Source organism: Mauremys mutica, chromosome 1, assembly GCF_020497125.1.
Source record: "Mauremys mutica isolate MM-2020 ecotype Southern chromosome 1, ASM2049712v1, whole genome shotgun sequence".
In the NCBI taxonomy this organism is placed as follows: domain Eukaryota; kingdom Metazoa; phylum Chordata; order Testudines; family Geoemydidae; genus Mauremys; species Mauremys mutica.
The window spans coordinates 1230063-1253186 of record NC_059072.1 but is presented as its reverse complement, the minus strand read 5'-3'; the positions used below and the strand labels follow the sequence as shown (position 1 = coordinate 1253186).

General features: G+C 58.0%; 1 protein-coding gene across 5 annotated transcripts in view; it reads right to left on the bottom strand.

Annotated features, from left to right (window-relative positions):
* Nucleotides 1–23124, bottom strand: part of SHANK3 (SH3 and multiple ankyrin repeat domains 3) — a 748791-nt gene that overhangs the window by 35292 nt on the left and 690375 nt on the right. For all 5 annotated transcript variants that reach the window (XM_045026870.1, XM_045026889.1, XM_045026909.1 and 2 more), the window contains exons 19-21: nucleotides 19946–20026; nucleotides 10965–11092; nucleotides 8143–8248 (exon numbers count right to left, since the gene is read on the bottom strand). In XM_045026870.1, the coding sequence (XP_044882805.1) occupies nucleotides 8143–8248; nucleotides 10965–11092; nucleotides 19946–20026 (315 nt within the window). The remainder of the gene's footprint in view (nucleotides 1–8142; nucleotides 8249–10964; nucleotides 11093–19945; nucleotides 20027–23124) is intronic.

Below are 23124 nucleotides of genomic sequence, written 5' to 3'. Positions count from 1 at the left end.
CGGAAGAGCTGGGGTTTGAGCCCAGCTCTCCTGAGTGCCTGGCCAAGTGCCTTCACCACAAGGCTACTAAAAGTACCAGGGATGACATGTATCCCCTTCAAGTATCAGAGGGGTAGCCATGTTAGTCTGGTTCTGTAGAAGCAGCAAAGAATCCTGTGGCACCTTATAGACTAACAGACGTTTTGCAGCATGAGCTTTCGTGGGTGAATATCCACTTCTTCGGATGCAAGCAGTGGAAATTTCCAGGGGCAGGTGTGTATATAGAAGCAAGCAAGAAGCAAGCTAGAGATAATGAGGTTAGATCAATCAGGGAGGATGAGGCCCTGTTCCAGCAGCTGAGGTGTGAAAACCAAGGGAGGAGAAACTGGTTCTGTAATTGGCAAGCCATTCACAGTCTTTGTTTAGTCCTAAGCTGATGGTGTTAAATTTGCAGATGAACTGGAGCTCAGCAGTTTCTCTTTGAAGTCTGGTCCTAAAGTTTTTTTGCTGTAGGATGGCCACCTTAAAATCTGCTATTGTGTGGCCAGGGAGGTTGAAGTGTTCTCCTACAGGTTTTTGTATATTGCCATTCCTAATGTCTGATTTGTGTCCATTTATCCTTTTCCTTAGAGACTGTCCAGTTTGGCCGATGTACATAGCAGAGGGGCATTGCTGGCATATGATGGCATATATTACATTGGTGGACGTGCAGGTGAATGAACCGGTGATGGTGTGGCTGATCTGGTTAGGTCCTGTGATGGTGTTGCTGGTGTAGATATGTGGGCAGAGTTGGCATCGAGGTTTGTTGCATGGGTTGGTTCCTGAGCTAGAGTTACTATGGTGCGGTGTGCAGTTGTTGGTGAGAATATGCTTCAGGTTGGCAGTCTATAAGGTGCCACAGGATTCTTTGCTGCTTCTATGTATCCCCTTCAAACTGCTCAGGATTTATCCGACCTCGTTCCTCGTTGCATGGCCCTGCACACTCTGTTGATGATGCCAAGTCTGATGCCCCAGGTGTCCATGTCCCCACAGCCTGCTTCATGCCTTTCTGCAAACCTTGAGCTGGTTTGCTGTGATGTTCCCCTCACCTCATTCTGATCTTCCACGGCCCATTTCTACTGTGATGCCAAAACACGGGCACCAACCAAATTGTTTTACTTTATTTCATTTGTTTATATTATCTATGATAGAAAACAAATAAGCCAACAACAAGAACTTCCATGCTGAGCATACATCTTTACTGACAGCTGTGCAATCTTGTCCCTGGGTCTGATCCCTCACCTTCTGCATCCTGAACCACCAGTTGCATGATGGGCACACGTGCTCCAAATATCCCCAGCTGGTTCCAGGCCTCTATTTCTGATAGGGAATAGAAACTTCCATCTGTCTTTGTGGGATCTTTCCCTGATGCCTAACATGCAAGTTGAGGTGCTTCTGTCAGACAAACAAGCAACGTCTGAAGCTGTTCACAGTCATGTGTAGGAGACGAGAAGGCAGTGGTCACTGAAGCCAGAGAACACTGGTCTGGGACTGGGGCCAGGTTTCTCCATTCCCCCTTTTCATCTGACTCAGACGACTCATACTCTAGCTCAAAGCAGAGGACGTGTTTTTCTGAGAAGCAGTAGTTGTATCCCTTTGCCAGTCTAGGGAAGGGCAGATTACGATACAGCAGCTCTGCTGTAGTAGGAATTCCATTACAAGGGAGGGCATAAGAAAGCTGATGTCAGATGGGCCACTTAGGGCAAAGAATAAAAGGCCCGACGGGGTAATGAGCCTTGGTCAAAGTCGACAAGTCCTCAAGAGACCAGAAAAGGCCAAAGGGGGAAGACTATCTCCAGATACCTCCGGAGAATCAGATCTCAAAAGAAAAACGTAGACCTTGCCTGCATACCGGAGGAGTGGCTTGACCATACCACAGGCCTCAGGCTGGCCCACCTCCTCCCCAAGATACTCCTTCCATTATAATCCCAGAAGTAAAATGTATGGAATGGGGAAAGGAGAATCTGGAGGAGGAGTAGGCATAGTATTCCAGTCTGACATCAAACCCAGGAAAAGCCCCACCAGGAACACTAGTCCTGGAAATGCATCCAACTGCTCTGGGCCGGAAGATACAAAACGAACTGTGGTATTCCTAACAGGCAGACCAACCAGCATGGTGGTGGAATCCCCTAGACTTCAGCACCAGGTAGATAATGCCTCTGAACTGCTGGATGGAGACAGTCCCAGACGTGATCTGATCTTTATTCTGGATATGGACACAGGCAATACAAGAACCACTAGCACAGACAGATCCCCAGCTTCTCCTAGGTGAAAACAGAGCTCTGCCCCGGTGGCCAAGCGGTGATGGGTCACACTCCAGTAGCTTGTAGTAATCCTAAAAGAAAGCTATGCCCTGGGCCCTCAGATAAGAACCCAGAAAGAAAGATAATTGAGAGGTCTAGCTATGGAGAATCAGGTAGGACACTGGGATTAATGAAGCACGTTCCTTCCTTCCACCTTCCCCACTAGGGCACCATAGTTCTCAGAACCCGTAACAGAGGAAATGGTAAGACAGCAGAACTGGCCATTGGTGGCAAAACTGCTCACAGACAAGGAAAAGCAAAGACAGAAGGACATTCTACAGTCCTACACCAAAGCCACAGAGGAGGCCACAGGATCTTTCTTTTCAGCCAGAGCAGCTGCAGCGCTGTACCCAACTCAGCTCTGGCAGACTATACCGTGCTCTATCAATGCAGACTGTTTCTGTTCTGTTCCAGAACCCAGCACAGCATTGCGAGGAATATCTTCTTCCTACTTGCTTCACAGAGAATATCACTGCCATCTGGGACTGTCTTTCTGGAATCCAGGCTTGGCTAGCATACGCCAAACCCACCACACAACTCCTTCCTTCACAGAATTCAGCCGACGCCACAACCAGAAAGCCTTGGCTGAGTTCCCACCGGCCACATTCCCTTCTTCGATGGCGCTTGGGCCCCTCTCTGCCTTAGGGACGTGGCCCCTGGCCCCGCAGTAACCGAGCGCTGTATGTGATGTGCTGCATTTGTCCTCCCAACACCGCCTGAGGCAGGGAAGCACTAGTACCCTCCTTTTACAGCTCAGCACCTCAGCGACAGACACACTAGGGCCCAGATTTTAAAGGTATTTAGACCCTGCTTGGCTAAGAGTTGCAAGGTCTAAGGCATTAAGTCCCATTTTCAGAAGTGACTGAGGCAAATGGGCCCTGGTCCTCAAAGCTATTTAGGCACCTCTCTGCCTCCTTAGGTGCCTAAATCCACCATTTAGGCACCACTGACATTTTCAAACCTGGCACTCAGCTTCCATTTAACTCCACAGGCACCTGTCAGACCTCGCAGGGAGAGGGCTGGATGCGGGCCACCAATGCACAAACCTGCATCACAGACAGCTAGGGGCACAGGGCAAGGCAGGGCGAGCTTGAGAGAGGGAGACAGAGATGGAAGAGGCTGTTTCGGCTGATAGGGCATGAGCTGCCCGAGCAGCTGACCTGGGCTCAGGTGCCTGACTCCGAGAGGGAGTTCACAGCTGAGGTACCTGAGCACAGGCAGGTATCTTCTCTGGTCCATCGGTCAGGAGCATCAGTCAGCTGCTTAGGCGCCTAAGCCCACTCTCCTTGGCATTTCACTCCTGGCTAGCTTAGGTGGCTCCCCATGCAGCCTGCTGGCTTCTGAGGATCTCTTTCTTAGGTGCCTGTCTCTCCCCGTAGCCTGGGGGCCTAGCTGCATAGGTGGCAGGCCACCTAATGACCTTTGATGATCTGGGCCTTAGGATCCTAAGTCAAGTCAAGGGGACCTAAACTCCTAGTGCCTAAGGGCTACACTTGTAAAGGTATTTAGGTGCTTAACTCCCTCTGAAATCATGAATGTCCTCAGGAAGTAGAGCCAGTGTCCTCTTTGGTTTCATGTAGATGTCATCTGTCCATCTTGCAGGACTGGCCCTTAGGACAAATGACCTTGGGGCAGACGGCTTGGGATCTAACAGTCTCTAACATTTCTTCTTCTTCTTCTGTTCTGCTTTCCAGGCATACAGAGCTTGTCTGTAAACCCCTCCGGTTCTTTGGCTCAAGAAACTTCTTGTATGTTAAAAGTGACAAAGAGTCACATGCATCACCTGCATCGACATGCATCTGATGAAGTGGGTATTCACCCACGAAAGCTCATGCTCCAATTCGTCTGTTAGTCTATAAGGTGCCACAGGACTCTTTGTTGCTTTTACAGATCCAGACTAACATGGTGACCCCTCTGATACTTGTTGTATGTTGACACTGAGGTTTTCACCCATGAGTCTTGAGCTGGTGATTCTAATAGTTAGCTCTAGCTATGAGGAGTGCTGTGATAGTCTAACAGTGCTAATTGTGGGTCCCTTGAAACCACCAGCATTCTTTATTTATCAACAAGTTTGTTGCTCTTTGTACTATTTTTTCCACTAACATGTTTGCCTGCGCATGGCATGGGCTTGCCAGGGTGGGCTTGGACTGAGAGATCAAAGAGAATTTCTGAAATAAGACACTTCTGAACTGTGGGCTAATAGATCTTACTAGCTCACTTGGAATTCCATGGTGAGTGAGGGCTTTGTGATTGCCAGCACACACTGCTACTCGATGAGCCGCGAAACAGCTGAATTCACACAAATCTGAGTAGCAGTTCACTAATACAAAGTATTATTCCTGTTTAATTCAAATACATCTGTGCCAACCTTGGACTAAGGATGATCGGGAATCACGTGTTACTTCACTCCTTGTATCTATTCACACTCATTTGTACCTTCACCCTTCTTGGCTTGGAGCATAGGTCCATAGCCAAGATGGCCAGGGCTATAACCCCATGCTCTGAGTGTCCCTAGCCTCTGGCTGCCAGACACTGGGAGTGGACAAGGGATGGATCACTTGATGATTCCCTGTTCTGTTCATTCCCTCTGAAGCACCTGGCACTGGCCACTGTTGGAAGACAGGATACTGGGCTCGATGGACCTTTGGTCTGACCCAGTATGGCGGCTCTTATGTTCCTACTCAGTTGTGCTCAGATTTAGCTCCATATGGTATTTGTTTTTCTTCACTTTAAATAGATTTTCTTTGGCACATAGCAGAACCTTACAGTCTCTCAATGTATTACTGATCTTTTTTTTAACCAAAATTAACCAATCAGCAAGTAGTTCCACCCCACCCAGATCCCCAGAGATCTGAGGCATGATGCTTTGGTGTCCTCAGGTGGTGAGGCCACCCCAAAAGGAAGTAATCTAAACATATATCTACCAAAAGGAGAGATCATGGCACAGAGTTTTGCACTTCCTTTATCGAGTCAGACCTGCTAAAAGTCTTGGCTTGCATTCAAAATTGAAAATACTCTTGCATTCTGAAGTCTAGCTGTGGCCTCCTCTCATGGTGCTGAATCTCACCTGGCCTTATTCCAATCTTTTGGATCTATGCAAATCCTTGGCTTGTTTGGTTTATTATGGTGATTGTACTCTTAACCCAGTCAGCTGGTACCTGTATTTGCTTCCAATATCTTATTTTACCATCCATTCAAGTTCAGCTTTTACATTTTCTTAGTGCAAATGGCACTTCATACATGTATTTTTGGTGGCACTTTAGGATCTACTCGAATGTGGTGTATTATATCCTTATTGCATACCAGTCTATTAAACACCTCAACAAATTCTTAGATATCTGTGGCATCCTGTTTTGCAGACAAGTTATATACACATTTGATCATCTATATTTGCATGCTGCTCTTCAACCTAAACTCGCATGGGAACATGTGGAACCTGTCCTGATATAAATATCCCCCTGAGGCATTGCCATGTGGGTTAATGTCATGTCCATTAAATGAAAGAAGCTCTTTTTTTTATTTTAACGTTGGGTGGTCACAATTAATTCTGTAAAAGCTTGTTGTGATTATGCTGAAGTTTACTTTTCATTCATTTATTTCCAGTGCTGAACGACCCCCATCAGTTGTAGAATCTTGCCTTGTAAATATCTTATGGGACCCAACCAAGAATTCTGTTTTCTTCTTCATCATCATCATCATCGCTCTGTCCTTTAGCTGTATGCTCATGAACTTGTTTTGTGTTTCTTTGCGATTCGGGGTCAGATGTACTTTGATAAAATGGCTGCTTTGCATTTCACCCCCTGCATTCTGGATACCTTAGCATAATGTTGTGATTGCTTCCACATTTACTGCAAACAAACCTGGCCTCTGTATTCTGTCCTTGTACCTGGATACACTGCAGGTCATTCTCTACTTGTTACCACTTTCTGGTGGGAAGCAGTTTTCGCTCGTCCTGTAAATATCTCCTGTTTCTGGCAAGGGAAAGTCCACTTCTTGCAATAACCTTGCTTTCACCTAGTTATTAAACCACAATAACTCAGTCTCCAATTGGTCCACTACTTAATTGCTCGAATTCACATGCCTTAGCATATTACGCAGGTCGGAAATGGTCTCACTGTGCAGCTGGTTCCTAGTAAAGCCAACAAGCCCTTCCTGCGTGACCCTCTGGGGGTGGAACACAGGGTATCTGACATGTGAATGGCTCTGTCTAGAAATCTGCACTCCTCTTCATGCCTCCATGAGGATGCGCTGTAGATTCTCTCCGCCTGTTGAACCAGGCACCCTCAGATTTCTTTGCAATGTAACTTGCTTCCAGGAGAATCTGGGAGTGCTGCAACCACATCCTTCAATTTTCTGCCAGGCTCATTTCCAGACTGGGAGGTTCTGGTGGTTCATTTGCTCCCATTTTTGCCAGACAGCATGTTTTCTTCTGGCAGCATGTAAATAAGGATGTAACACACAGGAGTGCTGGTAAGAGAGAGAACTTTCTCTCTTGTCCCCAGTCACAGGGATGGATCAAGGTTATTGTAGGTTAATACCCCTGTTACATGTAGGGGTCCACTACTCTTCTCTCTCTCCTTCCTACCGCCTTCCCCCTCAGCTTCTCTCTCTTATGAAACAACCCCTCCCCTCCCCCACTCCAAACCTGACTGCCCCCCACAAGTCCCCACAACTAAGGGTTTAGCACAGAAATAAAACAAATATATTTATAATTACCAAGAAAAAACAAAAACAGACATGGAATTGACCTGCTTCTCCTGCCACCACCCGGATCACTTAGCTCCTGAGTTGTACCCCATAGCCTGAGCCTGCTTTGGTCTCTATCTAGAGAAAAGGTCCCCAAACTGTGGGGCTAGGCGGGTGCAGCGGGGCCCAGGACAGCCCCCAGTGGGGGCGGGGAGGGACCACCACCCAGCCACCAGCTCTGCTCTGATCCCTCCCCCAGCTGCATCCCCAGCTCCCAGCCCTGTGCCCAGCCTTGGGATGGCTCCACTCCCAGCCCCGCGCCAGCCCCCAGCTTTGGCTGCTAGCCCTGTCTCTGTTCCTGGCCTGGGGCCGACGCTGGAGGGGGAGACCAGGAACAGAGCTGCAACTGGTCACGGGCCCGGTTACCAGCCCCCAACACAGCCTGTCTGTGGATCTACCCTCGCCCCCAGCCTCAGCCCCTGGGTGCAGCCCTGCTCCTGGTCACAGACCCATGCCCAGCTGCAGCCCCAGCCTTGGCCCCCTTACCCTGTCCGTGTCCCCACCCTCCAACTATGGCCCCGGCTCCAGGGAGGCAGGTGTGTGTGGACAGGGATCGGGGGGGCACAGCCCTTAAAAGTTTGGGGACCACTGATCTAGACTGTACGCTCTTTGGGCTGGGGTGCGTGTGGGTTACAGGTCCCCCTCTGCGCCAATCCACAGCAGACATGAGATGTGACAGCCCCTTCAGTGCCAGCGGGAGCAGCTCCTGTTTTAGCTCCGGAGGTCCCGGGTCCATCCCCGGCATGTCAGCCACAGAGGCAGCCTCACTGTAACGTCTTTGCAGCAGGACAGTGCTTCAAGCCTGGCCCTGGGCCCTTTGAACACCACTGTACCACACAGTAATTTCACGCCTGGGCCTGGCTTCCTGGTGAATGGGATGCTGACATTTTCCTACCCCCCGCAGGGCTGTGAGCTTAGTCATTAGTATCTGACCAGGCTGTTGAGCTCCTGGGAAGGAAGGTGCTGGAGGAGGGCAGAGTGTTATCTGCTGGCTCGTGAAGCTCTCATGGTCTGCAGCAGACCCTTCCCAGAGCTCACCGTCTCTAAGAACGGACCGCCCCCCCATTTGCCTTACCTACAGATTTTGTTCGGGGAATTCCTTTGCGTAGGGACACGTGGGGTTTCTCGGCCCCCGGGAGAACTCCCGAGTGAGCTGCCATTCCCTGGCGTTCGAAGAGCGACTAGGAAAGAAACAAAGATGGGAACGTCACTCTGACACCAGACTCCACGAACGGAAACAAAAGCTTCTCCCGCAGCACCGTCCAACTCTGCTCCGTGGTGTGAAGGACGAGTGGGGCACTAAGGTCAGGCCGGAACTCTAGGCAAGGCCCGTCTCTTGCTGTGTGTGTGCTGTGCCCTGATGCAGTGGGGCCGTCAGACAGCCTGGGGCAGCGACCAGTGATGAGCTGCCAAATTTTTAACAACGGGTTCCCTCCTCCCTCCAAAATTTTAACAACGGGTTCCCTCCTTCCCCCGCCCCTCTGGGGGGGGGGGTCGTGCCCCATCCAACCCCTCATGTTCCTTGACACACACACTCCGAGACCCCTGACCCATCCCCCCCTTCCCTGTCCCCTGACTGCCCCTTGCCGCCCCACCCAACCCCTCCTCTCATTCTCAATGGCCCCCCAGAACCCCTACCCCATACAACTACCCCTTCTCTCTGTCCCTGAGTGCCCCCACCACCTCATCCAACCCTGCTCTTTCCTGACTGCTCCCCGGGACCCTTGCCCCCATTCAATCCCCCTGTTCCCTGCCCTCTGACCCCCCCACCCCCAAACTCCCCTACCCTCTCTCCAACACCCCCTCCCTGCCCCCTTACCGCGCTGCCTGGACGTGGCTGGGCCAGGACAGGAGTCGCGCGGCCGGAGCCGGAGGATGCGGCGGGAGCCCAGCGGCCGGAGCCAGGTGGCTGGCCGGGTGGAGCCAGGGAGGGCTGCGGCCAGAGCTGGAGCCGGGCAGCCGGGGCCGCCGCCACGCCCAGACCCGCGCTGCCGGAGCCCGGCCCCCTGGCAAAACAGCAGGGGCGGCTGGAGCCACGGGGCCAGGCCGGGCTGGAGGTGGGGGGCCGTGTCCAGAGCCGAGCATCCCGGTAGGTGGGGGCACGGCAGGGCCGGGGGGGGGTGCGGCTGGAGCCGGGCGGCCGGGGAGGGGTTGGGGGGGGGGGGGGTTCGGGGACGCGGGGCCGTGCCGCAGCCGGTGAGGGTCGGGCGGGGACCCAGGGACGGGGGGGGGGCCGGGCAGGGCCGCGAACGCGGGGCCGGGAACGCGGGGGGGGGGGGGGGAACGCGGCCAGGGAGGGTCGGGCGGGGACCCGGGGACGGTAGGTGGGGGCACGGCAGGGCCGGGGGGGGGGGTGCGGCCAGAGCCGGGCGGCCGGGGAGGGGTTCGGGGGGAGTCGGGGCCGGGGAGGCGGGGACGGGCCGCGGCCAGGGACCGGCCGGGGCACACGCCCCCCTAGTTTCCTACCTTAGGGTTGTCTTCCTGGGCCGGGGAAGCCTGCTTGCTTCTCAGCCCTCCCAGGCTTCCCGCGCGAACAGCTGATTCGCGGGAAGCCGTGGGGGAGGAGAAGCAAGGAGGAGCTTCATGGCAGGAGGTGGAGGTAGAATTCGCAACGGTTCGCGCCAACCGTTTGCTAAAATTAGACGCCGGACAGAGAACTTTAGCATCCGGTTCTCTGTCCGGCGTCTAATTTTAGCAAACGGTTCGCGCGAACCGTTGCGAACCGTCTGCAGCTCACCCCTGGCAGCGACCCTTCGCTAACATAGCAGTGCAGGGGACATGCGTCCCCTTCCCTCTTGGCTCCCACTGAGGCCGACAGCCAAAGCCTCACTGACTTCACTGGGAGCAGGCTGCGGCCCCGGGAGCGTAACGGGAAGAAGCCCCATCCATAGAGCTTATAGCAAATGTACGGTGCAAAGCTCACAGCCTCAGGGGCCCGCTCTCCCCCGAGCTCTGTCTCTGACTCTCTTCTCCCTCAAGAACATCTCAGAACCCTCGGCCATTAGCTGCGCCTCCCTCCCACATGTCCATTTCACTGCTGCACTGCCACTCCCCAACCCCGCTGCAGTGAGGGCACATGGCGCTTCCCCAGCACCTCAGCCACGTCGCTGTCTGCTCCAGACACTGAGATCCTCTGTCTAAAACCGCCTCAGCCTTCGGACTTCTCTCTTGCTCTTCTTTTACCCGGAGTCCTCCAGCAGTCCCAATGTCCTGTCCCGCCTCGTCTCCGGAGCCTGAGTCCTCACTCCTGCTCCAATTACCTCTCGGACTGTCTTCCCTCCTTTATCGTCTTCCCTAAATCCCCCAGTGCCCTGACATGCTGCAGCCAGCCTGCGATCTCACTCCACACAGACCTGGAGCACTGCCCTCCCTGCCACCTGCGCGGCCTCACCGTCCATCGCCCAGTCACACCCAGCATTGCGACTGGCTTTGCAGATATCTCCCTGACATGATCTCCTGCAGCCTCTCCGCCCCCCCGCAACCTCTCCCCCATCTCCCCTGCAACCTCTGGCCCCCACTGCTCCCCCATCTCCCCTGCAACCTCTGGCCTCCTCTCTGCTCCTCCATCTCCCATGCAACCTCTCTCCCCCTCCACTCCCCCATCTCCCCTGCAACCTCTCTCCCCCCTCCACTCCCCCATCTCTCCTGCAACCTCTGGCCTCCCCTCCACTCCCCCATCTCCCCTGCAACCTCTGGCCTCCCTCCACTCACTATGCTCACCCATGTCCTCTCAGCCGATCTACCCACCCCCATTCCAGCCCAAGAAAACCTCTCCCTGCTGTGGCCCCTTTGCACGTCTGCTGCCCCACAGCTAGATGCTTGTCATAACACTCTGTGTCCTTGCTGGAGGCCAGTAAGCAGAACCCCCTCCCACACCCAGATGCCCTCGTGTCTCACACTGATCTCCGCTGGCGTGATGCGCCGGCTCGTGGGTCGTTGCTTCACAGTGGCTGCCCTGGAATCTGCTTCAACAATGTCTGCTCTCAGCGAGGGCTCAGCTGCTGCCAAGATCTCATCCAGTTTCTCTGGAAATTCAGACATAAAGCCAACCCAGTTAATAAGGCCCCCTCACTCCCAGACAGTTTTCCTGGGGCAGACCCAGCCTTGGGTGTGTGGAAGGGGACAGGCTGAACTCTGCACTTGGGGACGGGCTACAGATCAGGTGGAGACTGAGTTTGTGCCAGCTTCTGTTCACTCTCCTCCTTTGCTCTAAGTCCTGCAATCCTAATGAAGCGCCCCCCTCCCCCCAAGTCATTTGCCTACATTACATCCAGGTAGGGGCTCATGTGTGAAAGCAGCATTAGCCAGTATGTGCCAGCCCCATTCCACCATGCACTGCCCAGGCCACATCTGTATTGTCGCCCTTCCAAACAACAGGAACGTCTAAAGTTTCACCTTATTTACAATTTCTGGCTGGCCAACATCCGGGCTGGGTTGCTTTTTTAACTGCCAAGTGTTGCTGCAGTTCTTTTCCCTAGGTTACCAGTGATGCCCTTCGTCTAGGCAATTCTTGAGATTTTAGAAATCCGTCTATTGAAAAGATTGACTGTCCAGGTGGTGCTGCCAGGCTCGGCCCGCGCCCATGTGGCACAGATAAATGCCTAGGCGCTGTCCAGCCTGGCTGCTGAACCTAGGTCTCTAGGCCCTGTAGGCCTGGCCAGCCAAACAGAAGCTTTAGGAAAGGTGCAGAGTTTTGAATGTCAGGGCTGCAGCGTCTAGAAAGAACACAGACAGCTCAGAGGTTCAAAAGAAGCACATGGAACAACTCCACAGTGAATGCACCGGCCGGGCAAATGCAGCAGTGCTCACTGAGGGCAGCAAAACGAGCCACGTTTGGCATTGCTAGGCCAATAATTTTTGTTTTTAGATGGGGGAAAAAATGAGAAAACTTGAAAACCCCTCAAATTGCCAGCAATCCGGTCTGCAGCGGGGCCGTGACAGCAATCAAACCCATGAATCCTCTGCCAGCGGCGACCACACCTGCCATTTCAGGCAGAGAGCTTCAGACTAAGTCTGCCTGAAAGCTACTCACCGCCTTGACTCCGGGGAGACTGCCATCTCTCCATGAACACAGCTCAGTCCCGGAGGACTTGTCTACCTGGTGCAGCCGTTTGCACTACAGGCGTGTGACTCAGCGCTGCGTTATGGTTTGCATCAGTGGGGGCCATGCAGGTGAGTCCCTGCACAGCATGTCGCTGTGCTTTAGAACTCACGCCCCTCCGCCCCCAGTGAGCATTGGTGTGCCGTGATGACAAGCCCCTGGGGTGTCCATGGCACAGAGCCTCTAGGTCAGAGGTCCCCAAACTGTGGGGCAGACTCCATTTGGGGGAGCATGGATGGGGCCCGGCCCAGCCCCACGGGGCAGGGAAGGAGAGCCACCCAGCTTTGCTCCTGGCCCCGTCCCCGCTCCTGTCCAGCCTGGGACCCTTCCCCCTGTCTGCATCCTCCCCCCGCTCACTGGACCCACTGCTCCACTCCCACCCCAGCTCGGGCGGGGGGGAGGGGCGGCACAGGACCACGGCTCTAGGTTTCCACAGGTGTGGAAGCTTGAGGAGCTACTAGATCCCTGCTGGGCTGGTCACCCAACTGCAAACTCTCTGGGGCAGACCCCTGGCGCCACTGCCTGACAGCTGGAGAGAGCAGTCAGGAGCCAGAGACTGATGGGACGGGAGGCACTGGCCATGTGCAATGCCTCTCTGGGGTGGTGGACAAAGGCGGCTCCAGAACATCTGAAAGCCAAGGCCTTGGCCTGGGCGAGCCCGAGGAGGAGGGCGGCCCACCCCAGAAGACAGCTGTGGAACTCCGATTTAGCGCCTCTCTCTGCATGCTGGAACTCCACTTCCTGTGGGGAGCGCCAGGACCAGGCACTGTGCCCAGCTCAACAGCCGCAGAGTCACAGCAGGAGTGTTGTTCACAGCCCCGTGCACTGAGCCCAGGTGACTCTCTGCTGGCCTCTCCTGGGCATGAGCCAACCCATCTGCAGGGCTGGCCAGTGGACAGGATGGCAAGTGCCCCCTCTACGGCTGCACAAAGCGGAACACCAGCAGACAGCAGGAGAGGACGGGCCACGTGCTAAATTCTCTGCTGAACTGAGGAGATCGGAAATGTGCTTCATCGGCGTCCCTGGCACCTGCGAGGGCACAATGCTGGGGCTGATGACACGAGCGACATGACAGTGAGGCTCTGAGCCCTGGGCACTCCCACCTGGAAAGCCCGATTCAAGTCCGGGCTTCATCCCTGTGACCCAAGGGCCTCTCGATAGCAAGTGGCAGAGGCTCCTAGGGCTCCCCGGGCTCTGGTATGTACATTCTAGTTCACCCAAGTGTCAGGTAAGCTCTCGACTGAAGCTGGGCTGTGGAACCCTGCAGGGGGACTGGGATCCCGCAGGACCCACTGCCACAAAAGCAGGAGCAGGTAAAATGTACTTTGTTGGAGGTGCGACTGGGTTGGCAAAACCCCCAGCCTGTGGTGATTTCCGGGAAAACACTAGATCTCTTGTCAGTTTGTCACAAATGGAATTTCAGCAATGGAAAGAAAGCTTTTCTTTGTTTTTCAAATAAAGGGTTTAATACTTAAATTTAAGCGAGGGATAGAAAGCGATTTGATGTCTATTATAATAGGAGTTAAAGTACTTTTTTACCTGATTTACGCAAGATTTGTTTTACTCTTTTAGTGGTAAAAATTGTGTTTGAATTCCATTTATACATTTAACGTATTAACGTATTTGGGTGTTTTTGGTTTGTTAGTAGCGTGGGGGTATCTGTCTCTCTTGCGGGATTTGTGGGATCCAAGGTTTTGGCAGCTGGGAGTGGGATAAAAATGCAAGAGGCAATGCGAGAGCGAGGAGGAGTGCGAGTGGGTATTGTGGGCGGGACAGGAGCGGGATTAAAAAAATAGTCCTGTGCCAAGCTGTACTGGCTGGCATAACCTTTGTGGCGCGCATGCAGGCAGTACGTAAGGAGATCCCTGTATCTACCGGACATTCTGTTCCTGAGGCCTCGTTGTTAACGGCAGGTCTCTCGGAGGCAGTGTGCTTTGAGACAGACGTCTCCAGACAGGAGTCACACAGCTCCCTGGCTAGCCATTGCATAGTGTGTGGCTTACAATAAAAGTCTATTCTCTCACTGAGTCAAATGGGGGTCTTTGGAAGGAAAACTAACAGGAAGAGGTAAACGGCAGGGGGAAGGGTACCCTGTTTTTAGGTGAAGCTCAGTGGTCTGGGCTGACATATCTGGGGGTACAGAAAGACACCCTGGCACCCTTCATGGTGGGGGAGCAAGCTGCCAGGGGGTTTGGGCCCATGAAGGAAGGGTCTCAGCCATCCTGGTGAAAGACGCTGTGAGAAGGCCTTTGGGGCAAGCAGGACCTTACTGGACAACCCTTCATTTCCAATATCTCGTTTGCCATCATACGACTTGGAGCTTTGTTAATTAAACACAATGTAGATGAGGTGTGGTAAGCGGGGCTGTGATCCAGGTGTCACACATAAGCTGCTGTGTTGTGTTCCTTTGGGAACAGCAGGCCTGGCAATTCCGTGAGCGGCCTGTGGGTCGGGGCTGGGCCGTGCAGGGGCTGCTTGGAGCACTTGTGGGAGGGGAGTGCCTGGCGGTAGCCTGCACGAGGGACAGTGGAGCTGCGTGGCCTGGGAGGGAAGTGCTTGTGTTGCCCATGGCCATTGGGGTCGGGGAGCTCACTGCTGGCAGGCACAGACGAGGCTCCCTTACGTTCAGAGCGGGGGGTAGCCAGGTGCCTCGCGGGCCTGAGTGCCCGGGAAGCATCACAGTTGTCTTTCCAAATCTCTTGTAATGAGTTACAGTTCAGTGGTGCCATGAGAGTGGGAGGAGAGAACTGTCATTAACAGCCTGCGGTGACCTGGCATGAGCTAGAAAAGCCCCATGAAGTCACGCCTCGCGTGTGCCCTGCAGCCGAGAACGTCCGCCAAGGCAGCACCCCAGCTAGTTCTATGGAGATCCCAGGAGACGGGCTCCCCCCCTGCTGCCCAGAGGGACATTTCCCCAGCTGACAGAGCTGAGCATTACCAAACAGCAATTCAATGTCCTCATTTTCCTCCCAGGGATCCCCCTTAAACGGCCCCTCCCTCTCTGTGCATCCCCTCTTCCTCTCTGGCCTGGCTGAAAGTCAGGGGGATACCCAAGAGCACTCCCCAATTTCTGTACTTGTGACCAAGACTGGGCATCTCTCTGGTGCTTGGCTTGCCCCTCCCTCGCAGGGAAGGAGAGGGGGTGTTGGTCCCCCACATCAGGTTGCTCTAGATTCCTGCAGCAGCAGCAGAGTTCTACCTTTGTAACCATTACAGCTGGCACCAAACTTTCAGGAGAGCTGGAGATTCGGTAACATCCTCCCGCTCCAGCCCCACGCCTGTTGCCTGCCTCCCTCCAGGGCTTGGGGTGTCAGTGCACAGAAACGCAGCACCATGGGATGGGATGGGCCTCGCCCTGCCGACTTGTCTATGCAGGCAAGGCAGAGGGTTTGCACCTAGTAGTGAGCGTGGCCAGCTTAGTGGTCATTATTTCATCCAGCTGTGAGTTCCAGGGGCCAGGACGGGGTAGCACCCAATGGTCCTCTATGCATGATGATCCTTCAGGGGCTGGTTTCGCTGGGCCACAGGCCAGGCACAAAGCAAACTGAAGCCAATGGAAGATTGTAGCCTATCAGCTTTACCCCCACCCTGCGCAGGCGTAAAGGACATAAAGCAGGGAAGGATCAGGGCCTGGGATTCTGGGAATCTATCTGACAAGGGAATCCCCCGTTCTGAGCATCTGGTCAAGGGGCTAGTCGCCTCTCTGCTGCTGCACTCTGCTCTGTTGTCGGGCATGGGAACCTCAGCCCTGCTGAGAACTGAGGTGCGCTTAGCCCTGAGGGTGGGGCAGCCCTGACCCACTTTCTGAAGGGATGGGGGAGGTGCAAGGGGTTTCTGGGGGATGAAAGCCAGGGAAGTTGTGGGGTTCAGCAGGGCTGGGTCGAGCTCCCAGGCTGGGCAGTTTCACTCACCCCCTTTTCTCCTCCGCATCGAGGCTTGGAATGAAGAAACAGAACACAGGACATGAATGGCATGCACAGTCCCTGCTCCCTGTCCCGCTCGCTCCTCGCCAGCTGCCCTCCCTACTCTGCCCCATGCTCCCGGCTTCTCAACCCCCGGGGGCACACTGGGCCCACCTGGCAGGAACCCAGCTCTGGCCAGGCAAGGGGCGGCTCTCCATGCAGTTACCTCCTAGCTTCTGCAATGGGGCGCGCAGTGTGTCAGGGCTCGCACAGCCCTGGGGTCTGACCCATGCTCACTTCTCCAGCGTGGGGCCAGCACACGATCATAGGGCTCTCTGCAGCCCCTCCATGGGAGTGGGAGGGCCATGGTGTGGCACCGCGACTTGCAGCACGACAGGACACGAGGCCAGGCCGACTCTCCCATGTCCCACCCTCATGCCCAGGCAGACCTGAGCCCAGCCCCCCTAGCCAGCGCTAGCCCAGAAGGAGAGATGATGGCAGCAGAGGAGTGGCGGGAGGCCTGGACAGGGTTGGATGCCTGAAGTCCTGGAGAAGACAAACACCAAGAAAGGCCTCTCGGAAGGAGGCGGCTTTACCCCCACTGCTCATGGGGGCTCACAGGGAATCTACCTTTCTCCACTGGGCTGAAGTGGTACGGCCACAGAACCCACGAGCGGCCCGGAGGGTGCAAAGGAGAGTGCGCCCCCCCCCGGGGCACTCGCCTTGGCACATGGACTGATCTGTGAGACCCAGGGCAGAGACCAGCCCCTAACCTCCCCCCCGGGAGAGGTGGGGGGACAGAGACCAACCCTTAACTCCCCCCCCGGGAGAGGTGGGGGGACAGAGACCAGCCACTAACCCCCCCGGGAGAGGTGGGGGGGCAGAGACCAGCCACTAACCCCCCCGGGAGAGGTGGGGGGGCAGAGACCAGCCACTAACCTCCCCGGGAGAGGTGGGGGGACAGAGACCAGCCACTAACCCCCCCGGGAGAGGTGGGGGGGCAGAGACCAGCCACTAACCCCCCCGGGAGAGGTGGGGGGACAGAGACCAGCCACTAACCCCCCCGGGAGAGGTGGGGGGGCAGAGACCAGCCACTAACTCCCTCTGGGAGATGTGGGGGGACAGAGACCAGCCCCTAATCTCCCCCCCCCGCTGCCCTGAGGCCCGCTGGAGGGACTGGCCGTCAATGACCCTCCAGGGAGATCAGAGCAGGGACTCTCTCTAAGGCTACGTCTTCACTACATGCTGTATCGGCGGGTAGCAATCGATTTCTCGGGGATCGATATATCGCATCTCATCTAGACGCGATATATCGATCCCCAAACGCGCTCCTGTCGACTCCGGAACTCCACCAACCCGAACGGCAGTAGCGGAGTCGACGGGGGAGCCGCGGACGTCGATCCCGCGCCGTGAGGACGGTAGGTAATTCGATATAAGATACTTCGACTTCAGCTACGTTATTCATGTAGCTGAAGTTGCGTATCTTAGATCGATTTTCCCCCGTAGTGTAGACCAGCCCTAAATCTCCCCGCAGAGAGAGACAATTCCTGCCTTTCTGGGGACTTCTCTTTCCATGCTGTGAGTCTGCACCCCCCATGCCTAGAGAGCTGTGCCTGCCCTCACACAGGCGTAAGTACACGTTCGCACGCCCATCCTGTGTGTGTGCACAGTGACTTGCTGGGCGAGTGCCTAGGCTGGTGTGTCCCCATCAACGTGCGAGGGCAGTGCACACGCACGGAACACGCCAGTCTCCGATGGCGGCCTGCCGTGGGCCCAGCTCTGTGCTCCCTGTCAGTGTGCATTCACCATCCTCAGGGGCCCTCATCAAGTTAATCAGAAGCCCTGTGAGAGCAGGAAGCCTGGGGCAGAATCCTGTGACCACCAACACTGAGCAGCTGTGGCCCACATGTTCAAAGGGAAAAGCAAGAAAGAGGAGACGACTCGGACTGGCCTGTGGCTGTTCAAACCCAGCGCTTCCCCTGGCGGAGGCAAGGAATCAGGGCCAGTCTACAGCCAGCCATGGGCACTGCTGGGTGAGAAAGCCATGCTAGAGGGAGGGGCTGGGACAGGGAGACCCTCCCCACCCCAGTGTCTCTCCTCCCACTGCGTGATGCTCAGAGAGGCAGCGGTGGACACATCGCTACGTTTCAGTGTCCAGACAACGATGAGCCGGGCCCGGGGCAGGCAGGTACTGTGACAGATTCCTCCACTCAGAGCTCCTGCTCTGGAGCTCAGCACGTGCCTCGGTTCCAGCCCTGGGCCCCTGAACAGCACCCATCCTTCGTGCCAAATGGGCGTGCAACACAACTGGGGGCACAGGGGGTAAGGAGATTCCTCACTACCTTTGGTGCCTGCGGCTAGCTAGCACCTCCACAGGCCCACGGCCCTGCCCTGTCTCTCTGACCCAGCCGACGTGCACACCCCAGGCAGGCACCACTGGAGCAGCCCCGCAGGGCACTGGGCAGACTCTGGCCTGGAACAGGGGATCATTTCTATGCATAGGAAACAAACTGTGACCCCCCCCAGGCTGTGGAAGCCCTGACCTACGTGGAAGTGTGTGCAGGGGGCCGGCAGGCAGCCATGGGCCTCTGCAGGAATGTCTGAGCTCCTGGAATCGGCGAGGGCTCCACGAGGATGGACGGGAAGCGCTTGGAGTCTCCCTGGAGCACTTGGAAGCAGGCAGGGAAGGGGGGGGGCTCTGTGGTGACCCCAGGAACTGGGGGAGGAGGGGGAGGGTCCATGATGACACCCGGAAGTGGCAGGGAAGGGGGGGGGGCTCTGTGGTGATACCTGGAAGTGTGGGGGACAGGGGGTCTCTGTGGTGACTCCAGGAACTGGGGGGGAAGAGGGGGATCTGTGGTGACCCCAGAAAGTGGGTGGGGAGGAGGGGGGCTCTGTGGTGACACCAGGAAGTGGGGGGTGGGGGGCTCCATGGTGACCCCCAGAAGTGGGTGGGGAGGGGGGGTTCCGTGGTGACACCCAGAAGTGGGGGTGGGGGCTCTGTAGTGACCCCAGGAAGTGGGGAGGGGAAGGGGGGCTCTGTGGTGACCCCCGGAAGTGCGTGGGGGAAGGGGGGCTGCGTGGTGACCCCCAGGAAGTGCGTGGGGGAAGGGGGGCTGCGTGGTGACCCCCAGGAAGTGCGTGGGGGAAGGGGGGCTGCGTGGTGACCCCCAGGAAGTGGGTGGGGGAAGGGGGGCTCTGTGGTGACCCCAGGAAGTGGGTGGGGGAAGGGGGGCTGCATGGTGACCCCAGGAAGTGGGTGGGGGAAGGGGGGCTGCATGGTGACCCCCAGGAAGTGGGTGGGGGAAGGGGGGGCTCTGTGGTGACCCCAGGAAGTGGGTGGGGGAAGGGGGGCTGCATGGTGACCCCCAGGAAGTGGGTGGGGGGAGGAGGGCTCCATGGTGACCCCCAGGAAGTGGGGGGAAGGGGGGCTGCGTGGTGACCCCCGGAAGCGGGTGGGGTCCCCCTGGAAGGGCGGGAAGGCAGAAGACAAATCCAGGGGGTGGGGGCTGCGGGGAACAGCACGTGTGCAAGCCGGGGGGATGCGCGGCTGCCTGGAAGCCCCCTTGGAGGGCCCCACCCCCGAGCCCGGGCAGTCCGGACGCTGGGGATCGGGTGGTTCTGCGCAGGTTTTCTGCTCCTGCTGGCTCGTCTGCGCTGGCGGCAGTGACGCTTTGCACAGGGCCAAGCACTGCAGGAACTTCCGTGTGTGAAGTGGTGCATGCGTCCCTCCACGCTCCCACCTGCCCCCCCACCCCGGGAAGCGTGTGTTGCGTGTGGCTTCCTGCGGGGCGTGTCCCTGCACTTTCCATGTCCTGCGCATGCTCCTCATGCACCTGGGCATTCCTGCAGCTGCCCCCGTGCCCCTTGCTTACCTAGTTCCTCCAGCTCGGCCGTCATGGACTTGGAGCGCAGCGTCAGGGTGGTGCTGGGGGCTCTCTTGGGAGGCGGCGGGGCTGAAAGGAAGAGAGATGGCATTTTGCACTTCTTGTCCAGGAACTTGCGAGGAGTGGCCAAGTGCAGGTGCCACTTCTTCTCCACAGCCTGGATCTCCTCGTACTCGCGGGACGAGGAGTCGCACTGCTGCAGAATCTTATTAAGGCTGCGCGTGGAAGCAAACTTCTTCATTGTCCCAGTTACAGGCTCCCAAGGGCACAGGGCAGCCCCGGGACTGAGGGGCTGCTGAGGTCTGCAAGGGAGTGTCCTGTGCCCAGGTGACCACAGACCCTCAGCATGCGAGAGTCCAAGCCATGGTCCCTGGGCTACTTGCACCCCTGAAGTGCCAGGAGATGCTCAGGTTGTGAAAGCCTCTCTCTCAAATTCACCCTCAGGCAGCCGGCTGCCTGTGTGACTCGGCAAACAGCTTGGCTGGCTGCTTCCCCTCCGTGCACGCCATGGGCGGAGGGTGGGAGAGGGGGACAGAGTCTGGGCTCTCAGCCTCTCACTCCCCAGCTCCTGGGGAGGTGTCCATCCTGCAGTGCCCAGCGCCCACCTCGCCCCGTCTCCGAACTCAGGCTGGATCCAGGCCCGGCTGCGGTGTCAGGGCCCCAGCGAAGGGCTGGAGATTGACGTCTCTGTGCCAAGCTGAGGGGCCGCGTGGTGCATGTGGCAAAGCCCACGAGCAGTGGGTGCTGTGGCGAGGGGCAGGGCTGGGGCGAGGGGCTCCCTAGCCAGGCCCGCCGGTGGGTCTGCCGGAGAGAGGTGCCATGCCATGGGCTCACGGGAGTGGAGACGAGTTGAAGGCTTTTCCTCTTCACTTCAGGTGCCTCCTCCTCGCCTGCTCGGCTGGAACAATGCAGGATTCAACGCTCAGGCGTTACCATGGGAACCAGAGCTTCAGGCTGGTGCCGAGCTGCCTGCATCAGAGACCCCAACAGGGGCGGATTCAGGCGGAGAACGCTGTTCCCACACAGGCCTCCATTAGCCAGGAAAACAGGCAGACCCGGGCTTGGAGGAGAGGAGGGCAGCACGGGCAGAGCTCTGTGGCGGGGGGCACAGCGGCCTGGGCCTCTGGGCAATCAGAGCCTCGCAGAAGCAATCTTCCTCCAGCCAAGGGGAGCCTGCCAGGGCGCGGGTGCCAGCCGGCTCGGTGAGGCCAGGGCCCGGGTGCCAGCCGGCTCGGTGAGGCCAGGGCCCGGGTGCCAGCCGGCTCGGTGAGGCCAGGGCCCGGGTGCCAGCCGGCTCGGTGAGGCCAGGGCACGGGGGCCAGCCGGCTCGGTGAGGCCAGGGCGCGGGTGCCAGCCGGCTCGGTGAGGCCAGGACCCGGGTACCAGCCGGCTCGGTGAGGCCAGGACCCGGGTACCAGCCGGCTCGGTGAGGCCAGGGCCCGGGTGCCAGCCGGCTCGGTGAGGCCAGGGCGCGGGTGCCAGCCGGCTCGGTGAGGCCAGGGCGCGGGTGCCAGCCGGCTCGGTGAGGCCAGGGCCCGGGTGCCAGCCGGCTCAGTGAGGCCAGGATCCAGGTGCCAGCCCACACAGGTGTCTGGTTCCTAGCAGCCGCTGCCAGCCTGAGGCAGGGTCCCGCAGCAGGCCTGGGGAGGAAGCTGGTGCCGGAGAGCAGCGGAAGAAGAGGCTGCAGGCGCGGGAAGCGGAGGCGGAAGCGGCCCCGGCAGAGATCCCAGCACCAGCTCCTGAGCCTCAGTCTTTCCCACGACTCGTGCTCTCGAGCAGTGACAATATAATTACAGCTCTTAGTGTCAGCGCAGAGCTGCCTCCCTCCCCCTCTCCTCGTGTCTTGCTTTCCGAGCGCCTCAGTCCTCCCTTTCCCTCAGCGCCTGGCGCCCAGCCACACTCCCCACCAGAACAGGCTCTGCGCCCCGGGCTCCTTCGCCACCCAGCCCCTCACTGCTAAACCAGCACTCGCTCTGACCTGCCCCCCGGCCCACCACCACCCTCGGCCTGGCTGCCAGGGGAGCAGACTGCTCAGAACCTCCCCAGGGAGCTGCTGCCGGCTGGAAGGTCCACGCGGGTCCCATGCCTGGGGGAAGGAGGGGCCTCTCCCCTGCAACCACCCTCCTTCCCTAACGGCCTCCCGACGCTCCATGTGCCCCAGACACCTCCCTGGCTCAGCACGGGAGAGAATCCGCACCCGGCACCTCCCCCTGCGGGCCGGGGGCACGAGCCACACCCGGCACCTCCCCCTGCGGGCCGGGGGCACGAGCCCCACCCGGCACCTCCCCCTGCGGGCCGGGGGCACGAGCCCCACCCGGCACCTCCCCCTGCGGGCCGGGGGCACGACCCCCACCCGGCACCTCCCCCTGCGGGCCGGGGGCACGACCCCCACCCGGCACCTCCCCCTGCGGGCCGGGGGCACGACCCCCACCCGGCACCTCTCCCTGCGGGCCGGGGGCATGACCCCCACCCGGCACCTCCCCCTGCGGGCCGGGGGGCACGACCCCCACCCGGCACCTCCCCCTGCGGGCCGGGGGCACGACGCCCACCCGGCACCTCCCCCTGCGGGCCGGGGGCACGACTCCCACCCGGCACCTCTCCCTGCGGGCCGGAGGCACGAGCCGCACCCGGCACCTCCCCCTGCGGGCCGGAGGCACGACCCCCACCCGGCACCTCCCCCTGCGGGCCGGAGGCACGACCCCCACCCGGCACCTCCCCATGCGGGCCGGGGGCACGAGCCCCACCCGGCACCTCCCCCTGCGGGTCGGGGGCACGACCCCCACTCGGCACCTCTCCCTGCGGGTCAGGGGCACGACCCCCACCCGGCACCTCTCCCTGCAGGCTGGAGGCACGACCCCCACCCGGCACCTCCCTCTGCGGGCCAGGGGCACGAGATGCACCCGGAACCTCCCCTCTGTGCCGGGGATGTGATCTGCACCTCCTCTTCCAGGCCAAGGGCACAAACCCCACCCAGGACCTCTCCCTCGGGGCTGGGGGCATGAGCCGAACCTGGCACCTCCCACTCCAGGCCAGGGGCACAATCCACTCCTGGAACCTCTCCACCCTTGAAGAAAAGCCCCTTTGGCCAGACTGGGAAAACCTCTAGATAGCAGGAGCTGTGCCAGAAACCATAAGAAATTCCCTTCTCCTGACAAGCACTTTGCAAA